This window comes from Astatotilapia calliptera, chromosome 19, assembly GCF_964374335.1.
Source record: "Astatotilapia calliptera chromosome 19, fAstCal68.1, whole genome shotgun sequence".
NCBI classification, from domain to species: Eukaryota; Metazoa; Chordata; class Actinopteri; order Cichliformes; family Cichlidae; genus Astatotilapia; species Astatotilapia calliptera.
Genome location: NC_137440.1, coordinates 23118655 through 23141588, shown reverse-complemented (window position 1 = coordinate 23141588; position 22934 = coordinate 23118655). Strand labels below are relative to the sequence as shown.

The 22934-nt window shown below is 39.2% G+C and overlaps 1 protein-coding gene across 1 annotated transcript; it reads right to left on the bottom strand.

Annotated features, from left to right (window-relative positions):
• Nucleotides 1-5346: 5346 nt before the first annotated feature.
• Nucleotides 5347-22499, bottom strand: plpp2a (phospholipid phosphatase 2a). Its single transcript, XM_080293920.1, has 6 exons — nucleotides 22185-22499; nucleotides 9781-9932; nucleotides 9387-9649; nucleotides 8452-8509; nucleotides 7822-7998; nucleotides 5347-6472 (listed from the first exon to the last, which is right to left on the bottom strand). Exons 1-6 carry the CDS (start codon nucleotides 22243-22245, stop codon nucleotides 6335-6337), a joined length of 849 nt encoding a protein of 282 aa, XP_080150046.1. The 5' UTR covers nucleotides 22246-22499; the 3' UTR covers nucleotides 5347-6334.
• Between the last annotated feature and the right edge of the window lie 435 nt (nucleotides 22500-22934).

The following is a 22934-nucleotide window of genomic DNA, read 5'->3' as shown; positions in this document are numbered from 1 at the left end:
TTCCCATTTGGAGAGAGAGCTAAGAAGGAAACACAATAGCAGTACCCTGGTAGATAACCGTCAGATTTATTTTCTCTTCCATTTTTTGTTATCAGATCTGTTTAGTGTTTATTTCCACGTCCTCTGTAGTCCCTCTGATTGAGTCTCAATGCAGTCTGCCAGTCATAAAAAGCAGTTTTAACAACTCCACTCCCCACATACTGCTTCGCTGTTGCTCACGACTTGCTAAAATGAAATCATCTTTTTCCAAAACGTTAACTGGAGCAGTTTTGTCAGTAATTCCATTAATTTACTCTGTTAAGTGTTATGTTCTTCATTATTCCCAACCTTGGATGCATTACTAGAGCTGTGTGCGCATTAGTCCCACATAAATCAAGTTGTGTTTTTTTTAATTTCAGAAAGATCGTTGGTTTGTACAAATGGTAAAGTAGCCAACTTGGAAGTTAATATGTAGTAGGTAGGCCTAGCTGACCCTGTGAGCTCCACATGGGATGTGGACCATTGACAAAAGATCATGGACCCCGCGTCTTTAAATGATAAGAATAGATGCTCTGAAAAACCCCCCAACTCATCTTGTTTTTGTAAACTGAGACAGGTTCTTATAAAACATAAAGATTCCTGTGTGTTAGAGTGAATGTGATTGGAAAGAAGAAAACACTTTAACTTTACTTTTAAGCACCTTTTGTGTTCTCCTTTGACCCCCCCCCCCCTTGTTCCTGCCCTTTCCCCCTGCGGGTCCACAAAATTGATCCCAAAATAGGATCTAAATGTTAAAACAGTGTGGTTTTGACATACAGCCAAGCGTTGTGTTTTTATAGGTTAGCAGAGCTTTTTAGTTTTAGCTGAGATTGCGTTAAGTACCACCTTTCTTTTCATCTGTGACTACACAAACCTGACATTCTCAGCATTTTGAAACACGAGCTGTATTCCAACCACATACTTACTGTCTTCATTATACACTATGGGTAGCAAGCTTTTCATGTAGGTAATGTGCAAAAAAAATTAATATGCTGTTTTTGTATTAATGAGAGTGACTTCTTTTAGCTTTGTTACCATCATGGAGATGTGGTGAGATTTTGTTTTCGGCTTTTTCTACCTGTGATCAGCTCCCACGTATAATTTCTTGTTGTTGGACAGTCATTTCCTCCCAGTTTTGTTTGAATTCTGACAAATGTGATTATTGAACAGAGCTGTAATTCACTTTCATTATTATTATTATTATTATCATTAATAATAATAATAATAATAATAATAATAATAATAATAATAATAAAGATGAGCAGTATAGCTTTAAATAGCTTTATCACCTTTAATATAAATAAGGATGTTATGTACAAATAGCAATTAACCGTTTGACTCATTCATTAATATAGATTATTAAGATATCAAAATGTTATTGTTGAAAGAAGCATGATTAAAATGAATTGGATCTGCAGTGTTAAAGAGCAGCAGTTCAGCTGACCACTTCCAACCAGTCACATGAAGGTCAAACTAAGCATCAGAATGGGGAGGAAAGGTGACCGTGAACGTGGCACGGTTGTTGGTGTCAGACGGGCTAAACTGAGTATTTCCAAAACTGCTGTTCTACTGGGATTTTTCCCAGAGTACTGCGCGTTTACTTTATCCAAACGCCCTCCAGAGAAACCAGATCTCAATCCAATAGAGCATCTTTGGGATGCAGTGGGACGGGACGTTCGTGTCCTGGAAGTGCAGCCGACAAATCTGCAGCAGTTGTGTGGTGCTGTCATGTCGATGTGGATCATAATCTGTGAGCAGAGTTTCCAGCTTTTTGTTAAATCAATGACAAATGTTCTGAAAGCCAAAGGTATTCCAACCTAATACTAGCAAGGTGTACCTAATAAGGTGGCTGGTGAATGTAATTTGAAGTGGCTTACAATTACTATAATATGTTTTAAATGTAGTGTATTGATGTTGGAAACATCAGGAGGCATTCTTTGGTAGTTTAGCCATGTTAGACTAATTTAGACTAAAAGTTGATCAGTGTTAAACGATAACAGTAAAATGAATCTTTAGTAAATACGATCCAGGCTACACACACTCAACAACTCCAAACCTGCTAGTTTAGTAGTGCAGGTTCAGGCCTAGAGGTAAAAGCAGACTGTTGGATTTTTATGTTGTTATATCTGAAAAGGAGCAGCTGCTCACAGATGTTTTCAACTTTAACCGATAATAATAGGGAAATGATTCAAGTGACATCTAAGAAAATGAAGATGACCGTTTTCGAAAATGCTACCCAGGAGGTTATATGCGTGTTGATAATTTCCCATTTTTGTGATCTTATATATGAAAACTTGTATGCATAATGTTTGCAGTTGGTATGTGGTATAAAACTGGTGAACAGCTCAAGTTTATGGCTGAGAAATGTTCATTTTTTAGGCAGCAGAGGGCAGCAGTGCTCTTCCAGTGATTTATTATGGGTTATAAAAAGCATGGAAACAGCCCCAGGTTTATCTGTCTTATTCAGTCACATTATTGCTTTCCTCTCTTTTCGTTTTTATGATTGTATGCTGACCACAGGTACACTGCAGGTGTGTCAGCTGTCCCCCCCCCCTGTAATGTGAGTGCTTTCCAGAGCTTTGATAACCCAGTTTTTAATGTCCAAGCATAACCCTTTTCCCTCTGTTTTAATTTGAAAAGCACTTAAGTTGTGGCTCACTGCTCCTTTTGTTTTTCTTCTTCCTGTCTGTGCAAGTGTTGGGGAGCTGGAGTATCTCCCTCCCTGGAGATCTGACTTCAATATATCGAGTGCGAGAACAGATCATTTAATCATTAGCACTCTTTATACTGACGTCAGCCTCTGTAGAAATCCTCCCTTGGCAAAACTCAGACATGTGAATGGTATGTGTGTTTGTTTTGCTGTGAAGGGCCAATTTGTATACATATGAATATATCAATATACATATTTTTTAAAGCATTTTTGTATGTTTCAAAGCTGCTTTTTAATGTGTGTGTATCATGGAGGACTTCGTTGTTGTACGCGTGCATTACAAGCCTACGCTACGAGAGGCACAATGTTGTATATCCTGTCTTTTTTTTTTCTCCTGTTTTCTCTTCCATTCATTCTCTCTCAGTAGGCTGTAACACTTAACTTTGTTTTCTAGATTTGTAAATGTTTTATCCTTTTTTTTTCTGTGCAAATGAAAAACTGTTAAATGTGTCTACAAACACAGTCTCATTTCAAAATACCCGGGACAAAAAAAACAAAAAAAAAAAAAAGATGTAAACAAGCAACTGTGTACTCTGAGAATGAATCAACCTTTTAGCAGTAAGGAAGCGTCTCTGGTGCCTTACAAATAAAAGATGTGATTGAGAGTGGTCATTTTTCTTCTGGTGGCAACGCACATGGGAAGGGAAAAACAGTAAAGGGCATCGCTGTCGTTATCGCGCTGATACATATTAAGTCAGCGCTGAAATGAAACATTTGTGTTTTGCTTGATAGTCAACTCCTCTGCAGCTTGATGGAATAGTTGAGGCATGAGTGTTTTGTACTCCCAGTCCACTGAGATACATGTTGGCGTTTGGAGGAGTGACTCAACTAAAAATTCCTCTTGGATGAGTCGAGGTATAACTGACCAGGTCAGATTGAAGCTGGTCTAATCAATATTTCTCATGTGAAAAGTTGTTCAGTGCTGTTAGTCTGATCCTCCTTATTTGAAGAAAAAAAACAAAACAAATTATAGTTTTGTGGGGAAAAGTTTTCACAGGACACCCCATCATTCAATAGCTTTTATACCATCTTTTAGCAGCAAACCTGGCTCGGGGTCGTTCACGACCCAATTTCAGCTAAACTTTAGTTGTTGGACATATGGCCTCTTAACTCTAGAATACTTTGGTGTACAGAGTAGTTCAACAAGCCCAGATCATAGGCCTCCACCACCATGCTTGACAGTTTGTACTCTGCATTCTGGTAGAAGACTTTGGTATCCCTTTTCCAGACATTGTTCCAGAAGTCTTGTGGTTTCTTCAGATGCAGTTTTGCAAACCTAAGCTGTGTTGCCATGTTTCTCCTGGCAACCCTTTTAAACAAGTAAACTTTGTCTTACTGCCCAAATCATCACCCATTATTACCATGAACGTTAACATTTCCCATCCTAGGCCTATTGATATTGATTTTTAAATTAATTTTTGTCAGTTTCTCTTGGGATGAATTTGTGGGAACATCTGCTTCTGGGAAGATTGCGGCAGAACCTGAATGCTCCAGACGAGCAAGCTGCTGAAACTTCTTGCCTAGCAGACTAAGTGAGCATTTTCCCTGAAGTTAAAATGAATTAAACAGTTGCTGGTTGTATAAAAGAGTGAATGCTTCAATTACAATAGACTTGAAATCCATAAAACAAGAGTCCTTTGACCTCAGGAAATCACATGATAGGGTGGGGCTAGGTTTCACAATGAGTTCATCTGAAACCTTGGCTGATGGTGACCTACACCCGTTTTCACACCTTGGCTCGTGTGATTAGGTAGAGGATCAATAGGGGGTCCATGTCCCTCTTGGGGGGGGGTACACTCCCGTAGGGCTTAAATCTGGGACTCTTCACCATTTGACCATAGAACTGAAGAAGCTTCTCAGATGAGAAGTGAAATGTCTTCAAACAACTTAAAGAAGTCCAGATGCTTTTTTTCTTTTCTTTCCAGGCTACTTAGACAATGTATTAGAAAGTTAATCTGCAACATCTCTATCCAGACTTAGTACCCCTGTAGCTGTAGTTGAGCCATTTCTGAGTTTGATGCCAAACAACTGATTTTTGTTTCTAATCAGAATCCCCCAAATCTCTTTAAAGCAGCATTTGAGTGAACAAGTAGATTTAGCATATCATGTAGCCTAACCAGTCTCTGGAGAAATATTTGTGGATTTTTAATTACTGTGTGCACCATAAATCTAATTGACAGTGTACTGGCATGGATGTGAAATCATAACGGCTCAGCCGGGATAATGAAATCAAAACTATCAGACTACCTTCTAAGGGCAAGTGGGAACCTTTTGTACAATTTAGCTGAAATGACGCTAAACATGGTTTTGTAATAAAGATTCTTTGCTTATGACAATTTATGAATAATTGCTAACAAAGGGGGGAAAAAACCAAACAACTTCCTGTTTCATGCACTGGCTCACCAGCTTCATTCCTCTGGTAGAAAGGGCCGTGAGCTGCAGGTTCTGACTTGAACCCTGCGTCACTGTGTTGTACAGAGCTTTCGCTAAGAATGCAGCAGAGAATAGCTCAATGGAAATAACTAAAAAGAAGGCATTCTCTCTGTGGGAATCCACACAAAAGACTGCTTTGCATGCCTTTCTTCATGCTGATAAAATAATCACACACGGAAGGTGAATATGCTGGCAAGTATTTATGGAAAACTGTAAAACACCCTGAAGGCTAAAGGAAGTAAGTGATTACATTATGTACAATTTCACAATAGGTTACACACGTTGTTATAAATGGGGAAGGAAAAGGTCCATGAAGGTGTATTTACTTTGTATCAAAAGAGGAAGGTTATAGGATGAAGATGCCTCAGGAACATCTCCATTTGTCCTTGGCCGTCCCTTTCAAGTCTGAGAAAAAGTGACAGAAGGAACAATATCGCCATAACTTCAGTAAATTAGTGGTCATACATTCTTGAAAAAAAAACCAACAATTGCACAATTTATTAGATATAGAAGATTTTTTTTTTAAAAAAGTGTTAGTGCTACAAATCATCCTGTATGTATATTATGTCAGTGGAAGCACTCCATAATTACACTTGCATATCTTTTAAAGACAATAAAGAGATGTCTGTAGAAAAAAACAAACAACAAAACTAATGGGTGTCACAAAGAGGCAGTCGAGCTCGAGAGTAGGTAAAACATCAGTCTTATCAGACTGTAGCAAAGTGTATAACATTATTCAGCCTCCAAGGATCGGTTCTTCCATTCAAGGGCAGAACAAAATCTTTGGAATTGAAATCGGACCGATCTCTTCAACTGTCAGTCACTCTTAAGTTTGACTCACAGCATCAATTTCTCAGACAAATCTGAATCTTTCTGCAAGAAATAATTATGAAAATTTTAAAAAAATGAACATAATGAAAAAAAAAAAACCTCACAAAACCCACTCATTATAAAACATAAAAAAACAACTCAATCACATCTTTGCAGCATATAAACACAAACTTATAGAGGCCCTGGAGTTTTCATAGCTGTGAAAGTGTTAGGGAGATCTAATAGCAGACTGTGCTCCGCTGCTTTCGTTGTTTTTTTCTTCTGTGCACGTTCTTTGATAACGGAGCTGCTGTTATAGAGTGCGAGGGCCGGGCTGGTGAGAGTAGCTGTAGGGTGGTGCGCTCATACTGATCCGCTGTAGCTGTGATTTCTGTGTTCTGAATCTGAAGGCCTCGGTTTACATTCGAGTTGTTCAGTCTCTGGTGTTTGCGGCTCAGAAACTGGAGGGCGCTGCTTGAAGAAATCGGACACATATCGGACCTTTGGGAACAAACACAGTAACAATTATAGGCTATTACGTTGCTTAATAGAAGCGTTAGCATTGCTTACAGCTGACGCTACTGCTTTACACTGTAAATGAATAGTTCAGCAGTCGGTCTAAATTATACATTTTAGATGTTGGGATTCAGCTTCATATTATACCACAGAGTAAAGTCACAAACACACAATTAACAGTTATAGCCTCAAAACGCCAATAGGTGTTCTTTGCAATAGCCAGGTGCTATTCCCAAGTACAGAGGCTCCTCCAAATGTAAGTCACATTTATGGCATGAACCATTGTCATTTGCAGCCCATCCCATATGGAAAAGAAATAGTAAAAACATATGATTTACTCATGAAAGTGGCCACTTTCTCATTACTTTCATATATTTTTTTAGTAAGTATACAAAACATACAAGTTTCATTATATAATTTTTCAAGGGATCTTATGTGTTTTCACTCTTGTATGCTTTTCATACAAGTTTCATACAAGACAGATAAAAACTTTATAAGATTTATATATATCTTTTCCATATGGGATTCTTACAGGGATGATCATGATGTTGTGCAAGCTAAGCTACTTGAACTTTTTCCAGGGTACATCTTTAATGGCTTTAAAAAAGTCATTAAAGATGGTTGCAGAAATTTAATTTTAGTTTGGATTTTTTTCCCCCCTTGGTTCTACAATGTCTTAACAAGGTCAAGAGCTCTCGCCTCTCCCTGGCAATCACGATTAACTGCAAGTGGTTGTTCCTCTCTGCCATCATTAAAAAGGCTCTGCTGCATTCAGCTGCATTCATTGGCCCAGGGGTAGACAACTCCAGGCCTCGAGTGTCCTGCAGGTTTTAGATGTGTCCTTGATCCAGCACAGCTGATTTAAATTGCTAAATTACCTCCTCAACATGTCTTAAAGTTCTCCAGAGGCCTGATAATGAACTAATCATTTGATTCAGGTGTGTTGATCCAGGGTGAGATCTAAAACCTGCAGGACACTGGCAATCGAGGCCTGGAGTTCGACACCCCTGGATTGGACTGATCAATACTCAGAACAGTGGGAAAGTCCAAGAAACTCAAGAAGTGGGTCCCACTACTTCTTTGCCAACCTGAAAGCTGGCAAAACTCACCAAAATCCCTCATTAGGTCTTTGTACTTGTCAATCTACACCATTTTACTTTAGGAAGAGGCTGCTCAGCCAGCCTTTGGATTCAGAAGTAATGATTCAAAAGTGGAAAAATATGTTTATCAACACTTTAAAAATAGAGGATTTCAGTTTTCACCTTATATAATCGTATAAATGTCCTCAGCTTTAATGATAAACATCAATAAACGTGACGCAGAAATGCACTCACTGTGAGCACAGCGATGAGAGCGCCCTGCAGCAGTCCCACCACGACGTCGCCCGGGTGGTGTTTGTAGTCAGAGACGCGCGTGTATCCCACATACAGAGAGAACGACACCAGGAAGAACTGGATGGTGGGTCGAACCAGTCTCGTCCATTTCCCCTGCATCCTGGCCTGGACATAGAGCTTTACACACAAAAGTACAGATTCGAATTCAGCTCGAAGGTTGCGCACATTAAAGAACCATTTTTTTTGTGGGAAAAAACAAAACAAGATTAAGGTTAAGATCGGAGCCATTTACCTATAGCAAATTTCCTGACTTCCCCCCTTAAAAAATATTTATACACTTTTTTTAAATCTAAAATTTGTCCCACTTTATCCATCCAGCCCCCCCAAATGCAGAATGCTGATTCCTGTGGAGTTTGAGCAGCTCATAATTCACTCCTGAAAACCCCTAACAGGGATCAAACCATTAAATCTGTCACCTTCCGGCCATTGTGCCACGTGTGGTATAGCAACAATGGTGTTTTTTTTGTCTGTGTCGACCACATTCTCCTGTTTGGCTTAGTCATGTGTGTTTTTTTGGTAAACAGCCATTTCAGAGCTGCAGAAAGTCTCACGCTATGAGGACACACTCACCGACAGGAAGATCATGCAGTACATCCCGAAGGACGAGTGTCCGGAGTAGAACGATAACCTAGGGAGCAAAATGGCAGCATTAGTAATGGTTTTCAGTGAATATGAATGGGAACCAGCATTAAAACTAGGCCTACTTATCAGTTTGTTTACCATTTAATCTAAGGTAAACAATCTTAACAGTTTGGGCAATCTGCAGCCTAAATTTTTGAATATTTTTATTTCTGGGTATTACGTCCAAACTAAACAAATAAACAGTCATCCAGGAAATGGAAACATGCACGTTGCAGTCTATTTAAATTTAACCTGATAATACTGATAGTATCCACTTCCTCATGTATACATTAGTGTGGACACTCCAACACTCCAGCAGAAACCAAAGAGATATTCGAGTTTTATATTTATATTGATTATATTATATTTCACTGACGAGATGAAATTAAACCTGTTATTGCTAATCTAAATAGTTTTTCAGCTATAAAACTGATAAGGTCAAACTTGGTAAATCAGTCCATGGAGAGAGCAGATCTTAAAGATTTTAAACTAAGCTGTCAGTAAGTTGGGGTTTTAAGAGAGAGGCTGCCTCAAACCAGGATACATCTTGGGATCTTATTCATGAGTGATGGGAAAATGGATTGAGGACTGAAGCGGCCTCAGCAGTAATAAAGAAATAATAAGCTAAGCCGAAAGGCAAAGCTTTCGATTTACCAGTCCATCTGCTTCCCAGCCAGAATGAAATCCCGGTTATGACTCAAAGAGTAATACAAGCTGCCAAAATGAGTTTCCTCTGTACAGTGGCTGGGCTCAGCCTTAGAAATAGGTTGAGGAGCTCACACATCCAAAGGGATGAAAATTCATAGCATTTTTCAAATCATCCATTTACTCCTAGCTCTTTGCACTGCACATAACAAATCTGATAGGTGTCGTAAAGTGTCCACCTGGATTCAGTCACATTGCGGTGGCTGCCGTTGCACTTGATCTCCAACATGTATCCATTACAGACCACTGGCTTGCAAACGTCTATGAAGTTTGGACGAGGACGGCCAATGGTGAACTTTGCCAAGTCAGTCAGCGACTGGCTGATAGCGGCTCCAAACAAGTAGGTGCCCACCACTTTGTAGAGAGCTGACAGGTATTGGTTGAATGGGGAATTGGAGCGCAGACGATTGGTGTGCACCAGGTAGGCCTCTCCTGTTGTGATCTGTGGAAGGAAGGGGCCAAGATTTATTATTTGGAAAATAAGATTCTTTGCAGATTGCCTGTAGAAAGACACAAGGTTAGTCTTATTTTTCAGTAACTAGGGGCTCAGCCAAATCAGACACATGGGCTTACAATGACTATGGAGCAGGTGATGGTGACTGCAGCCATCGTCCCATGAGAGATGGTGTCTCTCCTGTAGGGATAACGGATGCTCTGATCATCGCAGTAGATTCCTCTCTGGTAAGGCTTGAACATCAATGTGAGAATGGCTGAGGGTAGAGCCGCTGTAAAAGGGGGGGGGGAAGGGGAGAGAGAGAATACACCTTGAGCTTTGTTTTAAAATTGCAGTATGCTTTCTACTGCTCAAAACAGTATTAACTCAAATAATGCAGTGGAGATAGCACTGTTACTTGTTCATTGTATTCACAGTGATTATCTGTAGTCACGTGTGCTGAACTTAAACCACATTTAAGTATTTCCAGTAGTAATGACGCATTTCCTGTTGGGTGCTGCGTGTGGAAAAAGGATAACTTTAAATGATTTCATTTTCCTGATATTGTATTGAGTTGAAGTGTGAAAACTGCTCCAGTGAAAATGTCCTTGCAATTGCAAGAAAGAACAGGAAGCATGAACAGCACACACTCATTTTTATACTGAAATAAATCCCCCATTGTCTGCTGTTGTTCTAAATCTGCACCAGAAATCCAGTCACTTTTCTCACCACAAGAGAAGTTTCTCATGTTATTATGATTTCCTGGTGACTTAAGGTCACACAAATGGTTTTCACATTGGCCAGATAAAAGAAAATAGGTGACATCAAAAAGCCATATCAAAAATAAAAAAAATGGAAACTGTGGCTGGTTTGGGGTGATGCATGTTGCTGTAGAGGGGTTTTCATCGAGCTTTTGCAAACCCTTGCAGAGACTGGAAAATTACTACTGTAGTCTTAAAGTGTGACTACACAGTGAAGGTGCAACTCAGGAAACAGCTAAAAACACACTGGCGGACTCATCTTTTGGCTTTGCGCACAAGCCGCGGCGCTACGTGGTAAATGAATTTGTCATCGGTGGCAACGGCTTCACCTCTACAAGTCGCGTTTACTCTGTAGAGGAACTGACTGTCACCATGGCAACACACGCGACATCACAGCCAACACCTTTGACACCAGGGCAGCGTTCACAATGTGAGGGGCCTGGGAACTGACGACCGGAGCGGGACACACACTTGCATACCTCAAGACATTCGCACGTGCTCATGCACACCAGCGACAGATATAAATGGGTTATTTCAAGCCATGCATACATGTATAAAAGCTATAAAGAGCTGCGAAGGACAAAAAGAAAACTGGTTTCAGCAGTTTCTGTCTGTGCAAACAAGACGAAGAGTGGGGCATCTGCAGGAGGACATAAAGCTGTCTCCTAAATCAGAGCAGGACAATAGTCCACTTTAAAGGCCTAATGTCAGAAACTTTCTACCCCACAACACTTAAATCGTTTTCCTGTTTTCAAGAGCTTCCTGCTGAATATAATAACAGCAAGAGATGGATAAATGTTGTTTGTTTGCTCAAAAACTATTGTATATTTATGGGTGTGGAGCTGCTCGCCACTGACAGATTGCTTCCTTCCTCTACTGTATGGGCCTGACAATTCACATAAGATTACATTAAAAGCACAGATAAACTTTGATGGAAATTATCTAGACTCCCTTCTGCAGATGTTTGTTGTAGTCTTATTCTTGTTTGGGAGGATGTGTGTCACATCCCGACTACCCCTGTCATACAGTTCTTGAATGTGGCTCCGTTTGTGATGATTTTTGTGCATCTTTTATACACATTTCCCCAAAGCATGACAGATTTGGTACTTCCACAAACTTTAAGATCTTCATTATTTATAAGATTAACCCTGGGATGCACTGATATATGGGCTAATACCAGCCTTGTTGATGGACATTGGTCTGTCTGCAGATAAGAAGGTATTAAGTGTTGTGTGATTACTTCAATTATATGTTCGCCAAATGTTCAAGAATTGTGTGATGAAGAGCTGAAAAATTTAAAAAACAGGTAAGATGCTGTTGTTCTACTAGTAAATGCATAGTTTGAACAATGTTTGTTCAAACTGGGCTGTGCCTCTTTCAGGGAAAACTATGGTACAACCTTATGGTGCATCACTACTATTATACCATAAAGCTGCTGGACCCTGTTACATGGCACCACAACGTCATATCTGTAGCTGTAACTATATACTAAGGTTGCACAAAATGAGGTACAATTCAGTTTGATGAAAACACAGACCACAGGGGGCATGTTCTGTTCAAGTAAATATGACTTAAAATATATAAATGAAAAGTACACCAAAGGAATTTAAAGAGCAAACACATACAAGTCAAAGTGCCTTTTAACCTGCTTATAAACATATGGGTGAAGATAATTCGAGCATTTAAGTTATGCTTTTTGTGACAAATCTCGAACTCCGCTGCAGTTTAGTAACACAAAAAACGATTGCAGGTCACTGAAGTGACTCTTTTTGTAGGCCATCTTTTAACAACGTAACACTGAATTGCTCATGTCACCATGTACGTTTTGTTCTTCTGTCTATCTCTTTAAACACCTATTGGTCTGCCACGCCTCCTACTTTGTCACCATATAAGGGACACTTTAAGTCTCCCTGACCTAAATAGCCTAACGCCGGATTTGTCATTTGTTACAAGTCTGAACAAGCGCCACTAATAATATTTGATGACAAGCAGTTTCCTCATTAAGGAGAAATTATTTTCATGAAAGTTCTCCCTTCGCTCATATTCATTGTTCCTGTAGGTCAAGCATGCTTTCAGCTCCACTTTGAAGTCAAACCAAGCCACTGTTTATTCTGCAGAGCATAAGGATAACATTTAGATAAGAGACTATTTGTTTGACACAAATCTCCAGTGGCTTACGCATTGCCAGGGTGGAGATGTGTTGAGCAATGATCTTAAAAAACATACATGATAACCACTGGTCAGCTTGCTTAACAGATTTGGTGAGGAAACCCAAGTCAGACTTGCTCCGAGTTGCTGGGGGTGAAACTATTATCTGGACTGGCTCTGTTATTACAGAAGGCCTGACATGTTTTTGTAGGCTTGTGCTGGCAGGGCGGCCTCCCATGCTAGCGTCTAGGTCAAATTGATCCCAAATCAAATTTTTCATGCACGAAAACTACTTGCAAAAGTAAGGCATACCTAAAAGGGATTGTTTAAATACATTTTTATATTTCTTATTCTTCATTCTGTAAAAGGACATTTCTCGCTTCAAGAGCTTAACAACCTTTTGTTTTCTTTCTAGTTATTAATTACATGGTTACTTGTATGGTTTAGCAACCCACATTCTTATCACAAAACTTTAAACCTCAATAAAATAAGCACCAACATTGAGTGTGGTTGTCATCATAGATGGCTTCTCTTGCATTTGAGGTAGGAAATGCTACTCGTAAAATGTGGTTAGAAAAACAATCTCACTAGAAAAATAATCCAAACAGATGTGCTTTTAATGTCTTATTTAAACCGTCTTGCATAACTTGTTGAACCTTCTATAGAAGCGAATGCCTTCGGTAGGCGTTTCCTCTGGCTCCCTATTTAACTAGCACGGTGAAAAAGATGAATTGTCGTCCAGTACGCCTAGAAAACTCTTTCAATTCATCAGTATGTTTTGCTTGAACATACCTCAAGACAGCACCATGACGTCAGGACTCCAGCCTCTTGATTTACTTGTTGCTTCACCCAACCTCTCCCAAGCTTCAGACTATAGATTACCTCCCTGAATTTTTCCTTTAAAATGCCATCAAAGAGCTTGGAAATTCAAGTCATTGATGTTTCCTCAATGACTGCAATGACCAGCTCTAAGGAAGCAAAGTATGCCCACAAACCATGATGCTGCCTCCACCATGCTTCACAGCTGCAAGCCTGAAATGCCTTGCAACACATTTTTTTGTGTGTTTATCGACTCTTCCGATGATCTATATTAATTTGCAAATTAGTTTTCACTTGCATCATGTTTGCTACATCCTGCATTTGTTTTGCAATTTATTTCTAAAAATAAATAAATAAATAAAAGCATTTCGCAATTTTTTGTTGTTTTTTTTTGTGGGGGAAAGGGGGTGGGGGGCAAACTCATGTAGAAGTCTCAAAAACCCATGTATCAAATATGATACTCTTGGATTTAAATGGTTAAAGGAATGACAATAATGTTTGTGGTGTCTTTAAATTAACGTAATTATTTTCAACAATTTTCTTAGAGTAGACATGTGAAAAAGGCTTCTGCTTATTAGTGTTTTGTGTTTACTCCTGGGTTCTTTTTCACCTCTTTGTGTGCAATTTTGAGATCTTTTCAGGACTCCAAGAGAGCCTCCCTTTCAAGGCAACGTCTCATTATAGACTGATTTCCACTTGGGCCTTATACACCGCTTCTTCTAACGTCCAATAAAAAAATGACACCGGTCTTAAGCAGAGTTTCAGTAACTGGTTCCAATCTCATTTCTTTAATTTACCCCCCCTTTCTTGGTACTTGGAAGAGAAATCATTAGTAAAGAGGTTTATACACTTTATGTACTTCCAGTAATCAACAGTATTACCTACTCTGTTCTTACATGCACAGCAAATCTTGAGATCCTGAGTCTTAATTTTATAGCTTAGCTGTATTTGAGGACAAAAATATCTGACTCAGTTCCAATATACATAAAAGGGAGTTATTCCTCCCTACAGTTGCAAAGTGCTTGCTCATAGGAGGCTGTCTGACTATTAGGGTTCTCAAGCAAATACCTTACAAATTATATGGTGCTTTCAGATGTTAGTCAAACTTGTTCCCAGTGGGAGTTGGCCTCTGTCAAGATTGTTGTTTGTCACTCCTGTTCATAACTTATGAAGAGAATTTCATTGGCATAGTCAAGTGGAGAAGATGCTCCACTTTGGTGGCTCCTGGATCAACTCTCTGGTTTTTGTGCATGATGGTTGGCTCCTTCAGGCAGTGACCTCCAACGTGCACTGGGGCGGTCGTCGTCAATTCTAGCAGTTAATTTAATAGATGCAGGTTTTAGCTCCTTCTACTTACTTACTACTTTATATAATCAAACATCTCCCATTTCAAAAAAGTTAGCTTTTATGTACAGTTTTGTTGCACTTCGGCAACATATATTCAACAATAAAGTTGCACTGTCCGAAACATTTTATGCTTTTTTGGTTTTTTCTTCAACTTTTCCCCTCCATTCATCTCCATGTTACCCATTTCCCTCCTTATTTTAATGTTTAAACTCAAGTAAACTCAAGGTTTTGTTTTTGTTTTCTTTTAATGTGAAAGTAAAACTAAACTGCAAACAAAGCATTTTACTCATAAAATGTACCCAGTTTTGAATGTAAGATCATAAAACGTTGCTATTTTTTGGATCTCTTCTCCCTCCTTTTTTATTTTAAACTAAAGGAAACCATCTGAGTATAGCAGTAAAATGTTATTTGGTCAACTGAAAGTTTGTATCATCCTACTCCGAAATTTTACATGTAGCTGTCGAGTTTTATGTTGTCCATAAACCTTTACAGCTGCAAACACTGTAATAACTGTTCAAATCTCTTTGCTAAAAGAGGTACACACACACACACACACACACACACACACACACACACACACACACACGTTTCTGATAACTTTTGCCTTTAGTTTAAAAAAAAAAAAAAAAAAAACCACAGGAGATTCAAAAAAAGGAAGGAGAGACAGTATTGTTTTAGGCTTTCATAATCCCTTCTGGCGAGCATGCACCCCGATTCCACTTTGAGAAAATAAACATAATGGAATTTGGGATCAGACACAAGTACAACTTCCCCTTGACCTCTGACCCAGCAGGAAGGGGAAAATGTTCCTGTTATTCAGCATTCAAGATAAGTGATGGAAGTCCATACTGTGGCTCATCTTGAGAACTGAACTACTGAGACATTTGCTGGGAACAGAACCACAAACGGCTAACAACTAACAGCAACGTATGTGAACATGTATCTGCACATCTCAGCAGATGACTGAGATCTGTGAGCCTGCTGAGTAACTTCATGGTTTGTCAGCTAACAGGGGTTGTGTGGAGGTGATCTTAAAAGCAATATTTAACTTGTTAACTTTTGTTTATATTGGCAAGTTTTTCAAATTCTCATTGCTGTTACTTTTCTCTACGATACATTCCCAAGAAGTCAGCACAGCAAGAGAACAGTGTGAAATCAGCAGTCCAATGCTGTAACATTTTCATGTTTTTATCCAGTCTGTCTGCAATAGTCAGCATTATTCAGTTTTTTTTTTCCTTCATAAACCCGGAAAACTGGAATTGCAGAGAAAGTGGATCACTTCCTGTGAGGCTGGGGATTTTCCTGGGAAAGTCCTAGACAACACTGGCTGATAAAAGCTTTATTTTGTAAAAGAAGAAGAAAATAGCAAACTGTCTGTTTTGAGTTTTAGAGCTGATAAAATTTTGCTTTTGTTAGCTTTAGACGGGGTCAGGCTAGACAGTTTCCCCTCATTTCCAGTCTTTGTGCTAAATTAAATCGACTCCAGACTTACTGTCTGCCATGTGACGGATGTATGATACATATTGGCCAAATTCTGATATTGGTCAATATGGCTGATTGATTAATGTTTAATTTGCAACAATGTCAGTGGACATCATTTATCAGTTTTTGGCTGGCTGAATGTTTGAAAAAAGTTTTTCCTGTGCTCAGTCACATTTAGATATTTCAGATATTCTTCAAAGACACAAAAAATATGTACTAGAAGCCAACTGATTTATCAGCAGACCAATATTATCGTCTGCTTTAAGCCATTTTTAACAGCCAATAAATGAAAATGTATTGTAAACATGCAGAAGAGGCATATCAAACACCCTTCAACATTGCTTAGTTTGTCCACCAGAGGGTGCTCTGCAGCTCCCTGCCGGCCAAAGACCAACAGCAACAGGGTACACAAGTAAATAAATAACCAGGCATAACAATTGCCATGTTATATCTGTTTGCACCTGAAAGACAAAAAAAAAGAAAAAAAGAAATATATTATCTATCTATCTATCTATCTATCTATCAATCAGTGGCTATATCAGAATATTATATTTTTAAAATAACCAAATATTGGTGTCTTAAAAAAAAAAAAAATCAGTCAGGCTCTTGTGTGTGTACCAAATACCAATATTTGAACATATCGATATCAGCCCACAATTTCACAATCGGTGCATTTCTACAAAAGCGGGATTAATCTTCTGATGGAATTCCCAGGAACAGCACATACTGAAAGCCTGTAATATATCACTTCATAGGGTTATTTCAAGTGCAATAATGTTGGATCATGTTTTAGTGGCTTTTTTAGCGTTTTGTTTTTAAAAAAAAAAAAAAAAAAAAAAAAAATCACCTCTTTTCTTGCTTAAATTTGTCTGTAAAAAGAAGAGTACAGAGCATGAATTAGGCCATTAGATTTTGTTGCCCATAGGTCAAACCTTCATAAGAATCTGGTAATTTTGTCCATTGGTTGTTCTTACCATGCGTTTGATTTACATTACACTTTTTAGTTTAGTTTGCATCATATCCAAGCCAATAGTTTATTGGTTCACATTCGTAAACCTCTCATCTTACAGATCTGTGGCTTTAACCTTTTAATAGAATGCTTACACACACACACACACACACACACACACACACACACACACACACACACACACCTTCCTTTATGAAACGACCACGGAGGACAATGTAACTACGCACACACAGCCTGTACTATGTATGCCAACACAACAATCATATCTCGCTTCCATTTTCACGCAGGAATGTCAGAGAGCAGAGGTCAGCACTTCCCACTTGACTCTGACATGCATTTGGCAGAAGCAGATACAGTGTGTGTGTGTGTGTGTGTGTGTGTGTGTGTGTGTGTGTGTGTGTGTGTGTGTGGTACACAACATGGTCATATCTTTGTGGGGACCAAAAATTGGAAGTTTACTATACTTGTGGGGACAAAATCCACGTCCCCGTGAGTTAGGGTAAGCGGCTAGGGAAAGCATTTTGTCAATTAGATGTCCCCACAAGGATATGAAAACAACTGTGTGTGTGTCCCATACATGTCAACAAATTGTCAAAAATGGCATATAAATAACAGCTCTCGAGCCAAACAGCTGTTGTCAGTCACTGGCTGTCATTTCCGCAATACTGCAGCTCTTCTATGCTTCGGACCCTAGAAACAAAAAGCATGTATAGTTTCTGTTCCTTATAGCTCACGCTTATTAAACACAGAATGTAAGTCTGTGTTAAAGGTATCACATGAGCACTTTCAGTTTCATCTGATACATTTAGGTATGAAACCATAAGTCATCGATATAAAAACTAAAAAAAATCTGCCCTGCCTTTGCGTTGCTTGAAGTCTTATGTGGTAGGGAACTGAATAAGTTTGGGTTTCCAATGGTTTTTGAAAGAAAAGAAAAATACACCCTCTGACAAATGTAAAGTTTTACATACTTGGACATTACGAAAAGAATAATTTAAAAATTGGGTAAAAAAAAAAAAAAAAAACAAACAAACACGAGACAACAGTATATGACTTATATTAGGTGATTACATATTGAACAAAAGCTGAGCTAAAATGCAGAAGCAAAGTTTGAAAAGTGAAGTACACCCCATGTAACTTGTAAAACCACCTTTAGTCATAGTAATGTGAAGTAATCATTTTCTTTATGAATTTTGGTACACTTTTTATTACCACGCTGTTTCTGTTCTTTGAGGTTTTCGAGCAGTCTGTGCATCACTATTTTAAGGTTCCCCACAGTATTTCAGTCTTGTTAAGGTCTGGTCTTTGAAAAAGGAAAAGACTCAAGGTGTTGCAATGGCTCAGTCACTCTGTTGTAGCTTTGCTGCTGTGCCTGGGTCCTGTTGAATGATCCAGTTTGGGCAAGCCTTTAGTTATCAGATAGATGGCCTCACTCTAGAGTTTCTATAGTGATAGATGGCTCTAGAGTACTTTGCTATGCAGAGGGGTTTATGGTGGACCCAATGACTGAAGGTGCCCAGGTCCTTTTGCTGCAAAACAAACCCAAATAATCACATTTCCATCACCACGTTTGACAGTTTGTATGCTGTCCAGTGTTCTTGGACAAGACTTTGGTTTGCAAAGTTCATATGCAACTCTGCAAGCGTGACCATGTTGTTTTTTTTGTTTTGCTTCTTTCAAGCATAGAAAAGGTTTCCTTCTGGCAACTCTTCAAAATAAACAATACTCGTTCAGTCTTGTTCTAATTGTACTGTCCTGGATTTTATCATTTGCCTTGCTAACTGTAGTCTGTAGAGTCTGAGATGGGATTTTTGCCCTCTCTGATCATAGCATGGTCTGGCATTGGGGTGACTTTGCAGGGATGCTGACTCCTGGGAATACTGGGAACCATCTGCAGTGTTTTCCACTTGTGGATTTTCTTTTCACACTATAGCATAATGGGCTTTAAATTCCACTGCCAATTCATGGGCAGCAATAACTACTTTTTTAAATGAACTGCTTTCATCAGCTTCTTGATGCTAAAAGAACCTCTCAGCTGCTGAATGATATGGAGGATATCAGTATGACTCAGCAGATGGGTGGGGGCATTGTTGTTGTTGTAGTAGTAAGAGTCCACCCCCAGCAGGACAGAAGTGTTTGATGATGGGGTAAAGGTGATCACTCTGAACAACTTTGTATTGATTTGAAATGACTTTTCCCTCTAAAAAGGGACAACTAGATGGACCCAGATCATGCTAGCAAAATTCCTCCTCAGCATAACAAAGCAGATCCCCTCACTGTAGGGGGTCAAAAGCTTAGGTTTTCCCCCTTTATTTGCAAATTGACTGGATGTGTATTGATGCATTCAAGCTTCTGAAACAGATTCAGTCTGAAATCAGCGAATGAGTTTTGATATTCTTTTGGTTTTAGAGAGGGGGGAAAAGTGATTAGAACCACCGAAGCAGCGTGTAGATAGCTAAAAGCTGCATGGTCAGCAACAGCTGGGATAGCTCTTGCTGTCTTGCTGACGGGCAGCTGGAAAGGCTACAACTCAAGATCCTCTTCATGTACAAACAGTGTTTTAAGTGAGACAACATTACAACAGTTTCACTGATAAAAGCAATGAGTTCAGGCATTTCCTTCAGATGGATTAGTTTAACTTTGTAGTAAACAGCCAAAACAAAATGTCAGCGAATGGAGGAATGTGGATCCGTTAAGATATGTATGTACAGAAGGTTTAATAGAGTGCACGTTCAGTTTTTTCCCCATTGTATTCTGTCAAATACTGTTAAAATGGTGGATGTTCAGTATTCAGTTCAGCATTTTACACCCCTATCAGTTAATTTGGACATGTACGCTATTACACATATGCACACACTTCAAAACCCTCTATAGTCAAGCTAATTAAGAGGATGAAACCTTATTACAGTAGTTTACACTTGCAGTCACTCGCAGACCAATGGCAGATTACGTAATTTTAAAAACATTTCTGTTCCAGTCAGTACAGGGAGGATGAACTTTTTGGTGAAAATGCACAAGACAATATCTGACACACACCAATACCTCAACCTAGCTTTAAAGCACAGTGGAGGCAGCATCATGTTTTAAGGCTGTTTTGAATATTGCATAAACACCATTTACAGGTTTCTGTCAATGCAGCAACAAAATGGTTAAAAAGAAATACATGAATGAATGGGGAACACCAAGTCTGAATGCTGACCTTTACTAAAATGTTGAGGCTTGATTTGAAGGAAGACGTTTTCTCAATAAATCATAGGAATGTTGAACACTGTTTATTTTTTCAGGAGAGTAGTGGGAAGAGAAAAAAAAATGTTCCTCTTCACTGTGAGAGCCTCACAAGCACCTATGAGGAAATATCTAATTGAGGTTGTTTCTAATAAATTCGTATTTAAAGGTTTACTTATATTCTGCAGGCTGGACTGTGGTGGGGGATTATTCATTTTGTGTTCAATAAATAAATGAGAAGTACAGTCTTTGTGTGTTATTAGTTTAGTCACCACATTTTATATGCATTTAGTCCTGAACCGACTGCAGATTTATAACCATGTTTTCATGTGAATTCATAATCACTTTCACAGTCCTGACTAATCATCCTTATACCATGATTAGTCAGCAGGAGAAAAGGGAAAATGATAAAAACCTTGGTCAGCATTAATCATAATAATTATGACCTGAGAAAGGCTTCATCTGGGATTTCACAACAGAATGATTCAATGTTTTAAAAGTTCATTCTACATGTTTATAAGATCTTCAGCCAAAGAGAAAAAGACTATGGCGAAATATTGAAATAAGATCCACCAGCTCACCCCACCAGGTTTTTTTTTTGTTTTTTTTACAAGGAACTTCTTTAAGGCACGCGCACGAACACGCACACACAGGATGCAGAATGGTTATTATCATGGTTATCATTCCTCCCTTTCAGCCGCCAGATGGGTCCACAATTGGATGTATACATTGAAAAAGCACACGCACACACACTTGCTCCCTCATATTTCACTCCAGAAAAATCTACCATGAGAATTCAACATCAGTGTCCAGATTTCTTCTTCCACCATGTGGTACAAACTGTCAGGGTGACAAAAATGTGAGAGGTGTGACACCAACAGCTGGAAGATACCAGCTTCATTAATGGATTTGTGCCCTTGTGGTAGATCACAGCAAGTCGCAACAAGCCATTTTGGTTCTAGTCTTTCAAGACTGACATATTCAGTCTCTGGAGCCCACCCTCTTCACATACACACACGAAGACGCAAAAATAAACACACCTTTCAGCAGTTCCCATGACAGGATTTTAACTGTCAGAGAGAGATATTCAGTGACACTGATCTTCGCTTTTCCTCTTAACCTTAAGTTTTTGGGTTTTTTTTTTTTTTTTTAAAAAGGAGGAACAACCCTGCACTTCTTGGCAGTATGAATGCAATCAAGGGGAGGTAGAGATGCACGCACGCATACACTGACGTGCACAAAGTGTCGCCAACTGGCTGACAGTGATATGAGATAGCGCGTGTCCTATTTTAACCCCGATCATTTCAGTGAAGAAATCGGTGCAGTGACACCCAGAGATAAACAGAAGTCCAGGCAGCTTTCACACTCAGTCCTGGGAAAGATTATTGGCTTGTTCGAACAAGGTAGAGACCGATACCGACTCGCACAGTTTAACAGTATTGCATACTTTAAAACCACTGCCAGTCATGGTCCTGATGTTTTTCCCGAATCCGTGAGTAAAATCTTAAAGGGGCGTTAAAAGTTTCTGTAATCTTGCAGCGACCCATGAAGCAACATGTTGGTAATCTACCAGAGATATATAAATCAGACCTGTGCGTACGGTTGTGCAATCCCCTGTGCGTCACTTTGAAGGCCATTCAACTTTTAATGTGGACTTACTATGCTGTTGTTCCGTCCATACAAAAATCACCAGTGAACATTAAACCACAGCCAATAACCTACGTCCAGAAACTAATCACGTTTTCAGCCATATTGTCAGGAGGAGGAGGGCAGAACGGGGGTTTTCACTTACCAGCAAAGACGCACAGAATATCCACCGCAACCAGAATCAGTTTCTTCCCATGTTCTGCCATGCTTCTTCAGACGGCTCGCCACTTTTATAAATAATAAATAAAAACCGCGTTTGGGGAAAAAAACAAAAAGCAGGCAGGAAGGTTGTAAACTGAACACCTGGAGAAACTGTGGACAAAGTACTAACAGGAAAGAATAACCTGCTCGCTCTTCCGCCTCCAGTGATCCTTACCTGCCCGCCTCCCTTTATGCCTGTCTATCTGTCCGTCTGTCTTTCTATACACTTCGCTGTTGGCAGGTAAGTCGCAAAGGAAGCACGTTTTGGTTTAGCCTGCCTTTTTTACGCACGGGGGGCGCGTCTGTCTTTACAGAAAAAAAGAGAAAGCTAACAGATAATTGATCGTCCCAAAACGCTTGATGTTGGAAAAAAAGGGAAATTCCCCGACTTTCTCTCTGCTTTCCCTTTCTCTGCTTAGTTTGCAGGGTAATTAAAAGTTCGGCAATGTTCTCTCCAGTGCTGAGACTTTTTTTGGGATAAAATCATGACACCCTTTTATTTTTCCAAACTAATAATGAGTGCAGCGATTTCACCCAACTTTGGCCTGGTTTCGCACTAACAGAGAGTCACTTAGGTAAAGTATAGCACATTTGCCGAGGATTTGCGACCTGCTGACGCACAGTTGTAAGGGAATCAACGCATTTCTTTTAAATTTATTTTATTTTGCGCTTAAAATGAGTGGCAAACACTAGG

Excerpts from the sequence above, each read along its gene's own strand:
- plpp2a (XM_080293920.1), bottom strand. The coding sequence starts at position 22,245 with ATGGCAGAACATGGGAAGAAACTGATTCTGGTTGCGGTGGATATTCTG. Across the intron at positions 9,650-9,780 it reads TCACCTGCTCCATAGTCATT|ATCACAACAGGAGAGGCCTA; the intron begins GTAAGCCCATGT and ends TTCCTTCCACAG. Across the intron at positions 6,473-7,821 it reads CTCTCATCGCTGTGCTCACA|GTCCGATATGTGTCCGATTT; the intron begins GTGAGTGCATTT and ends TTGTTCCCAAAG.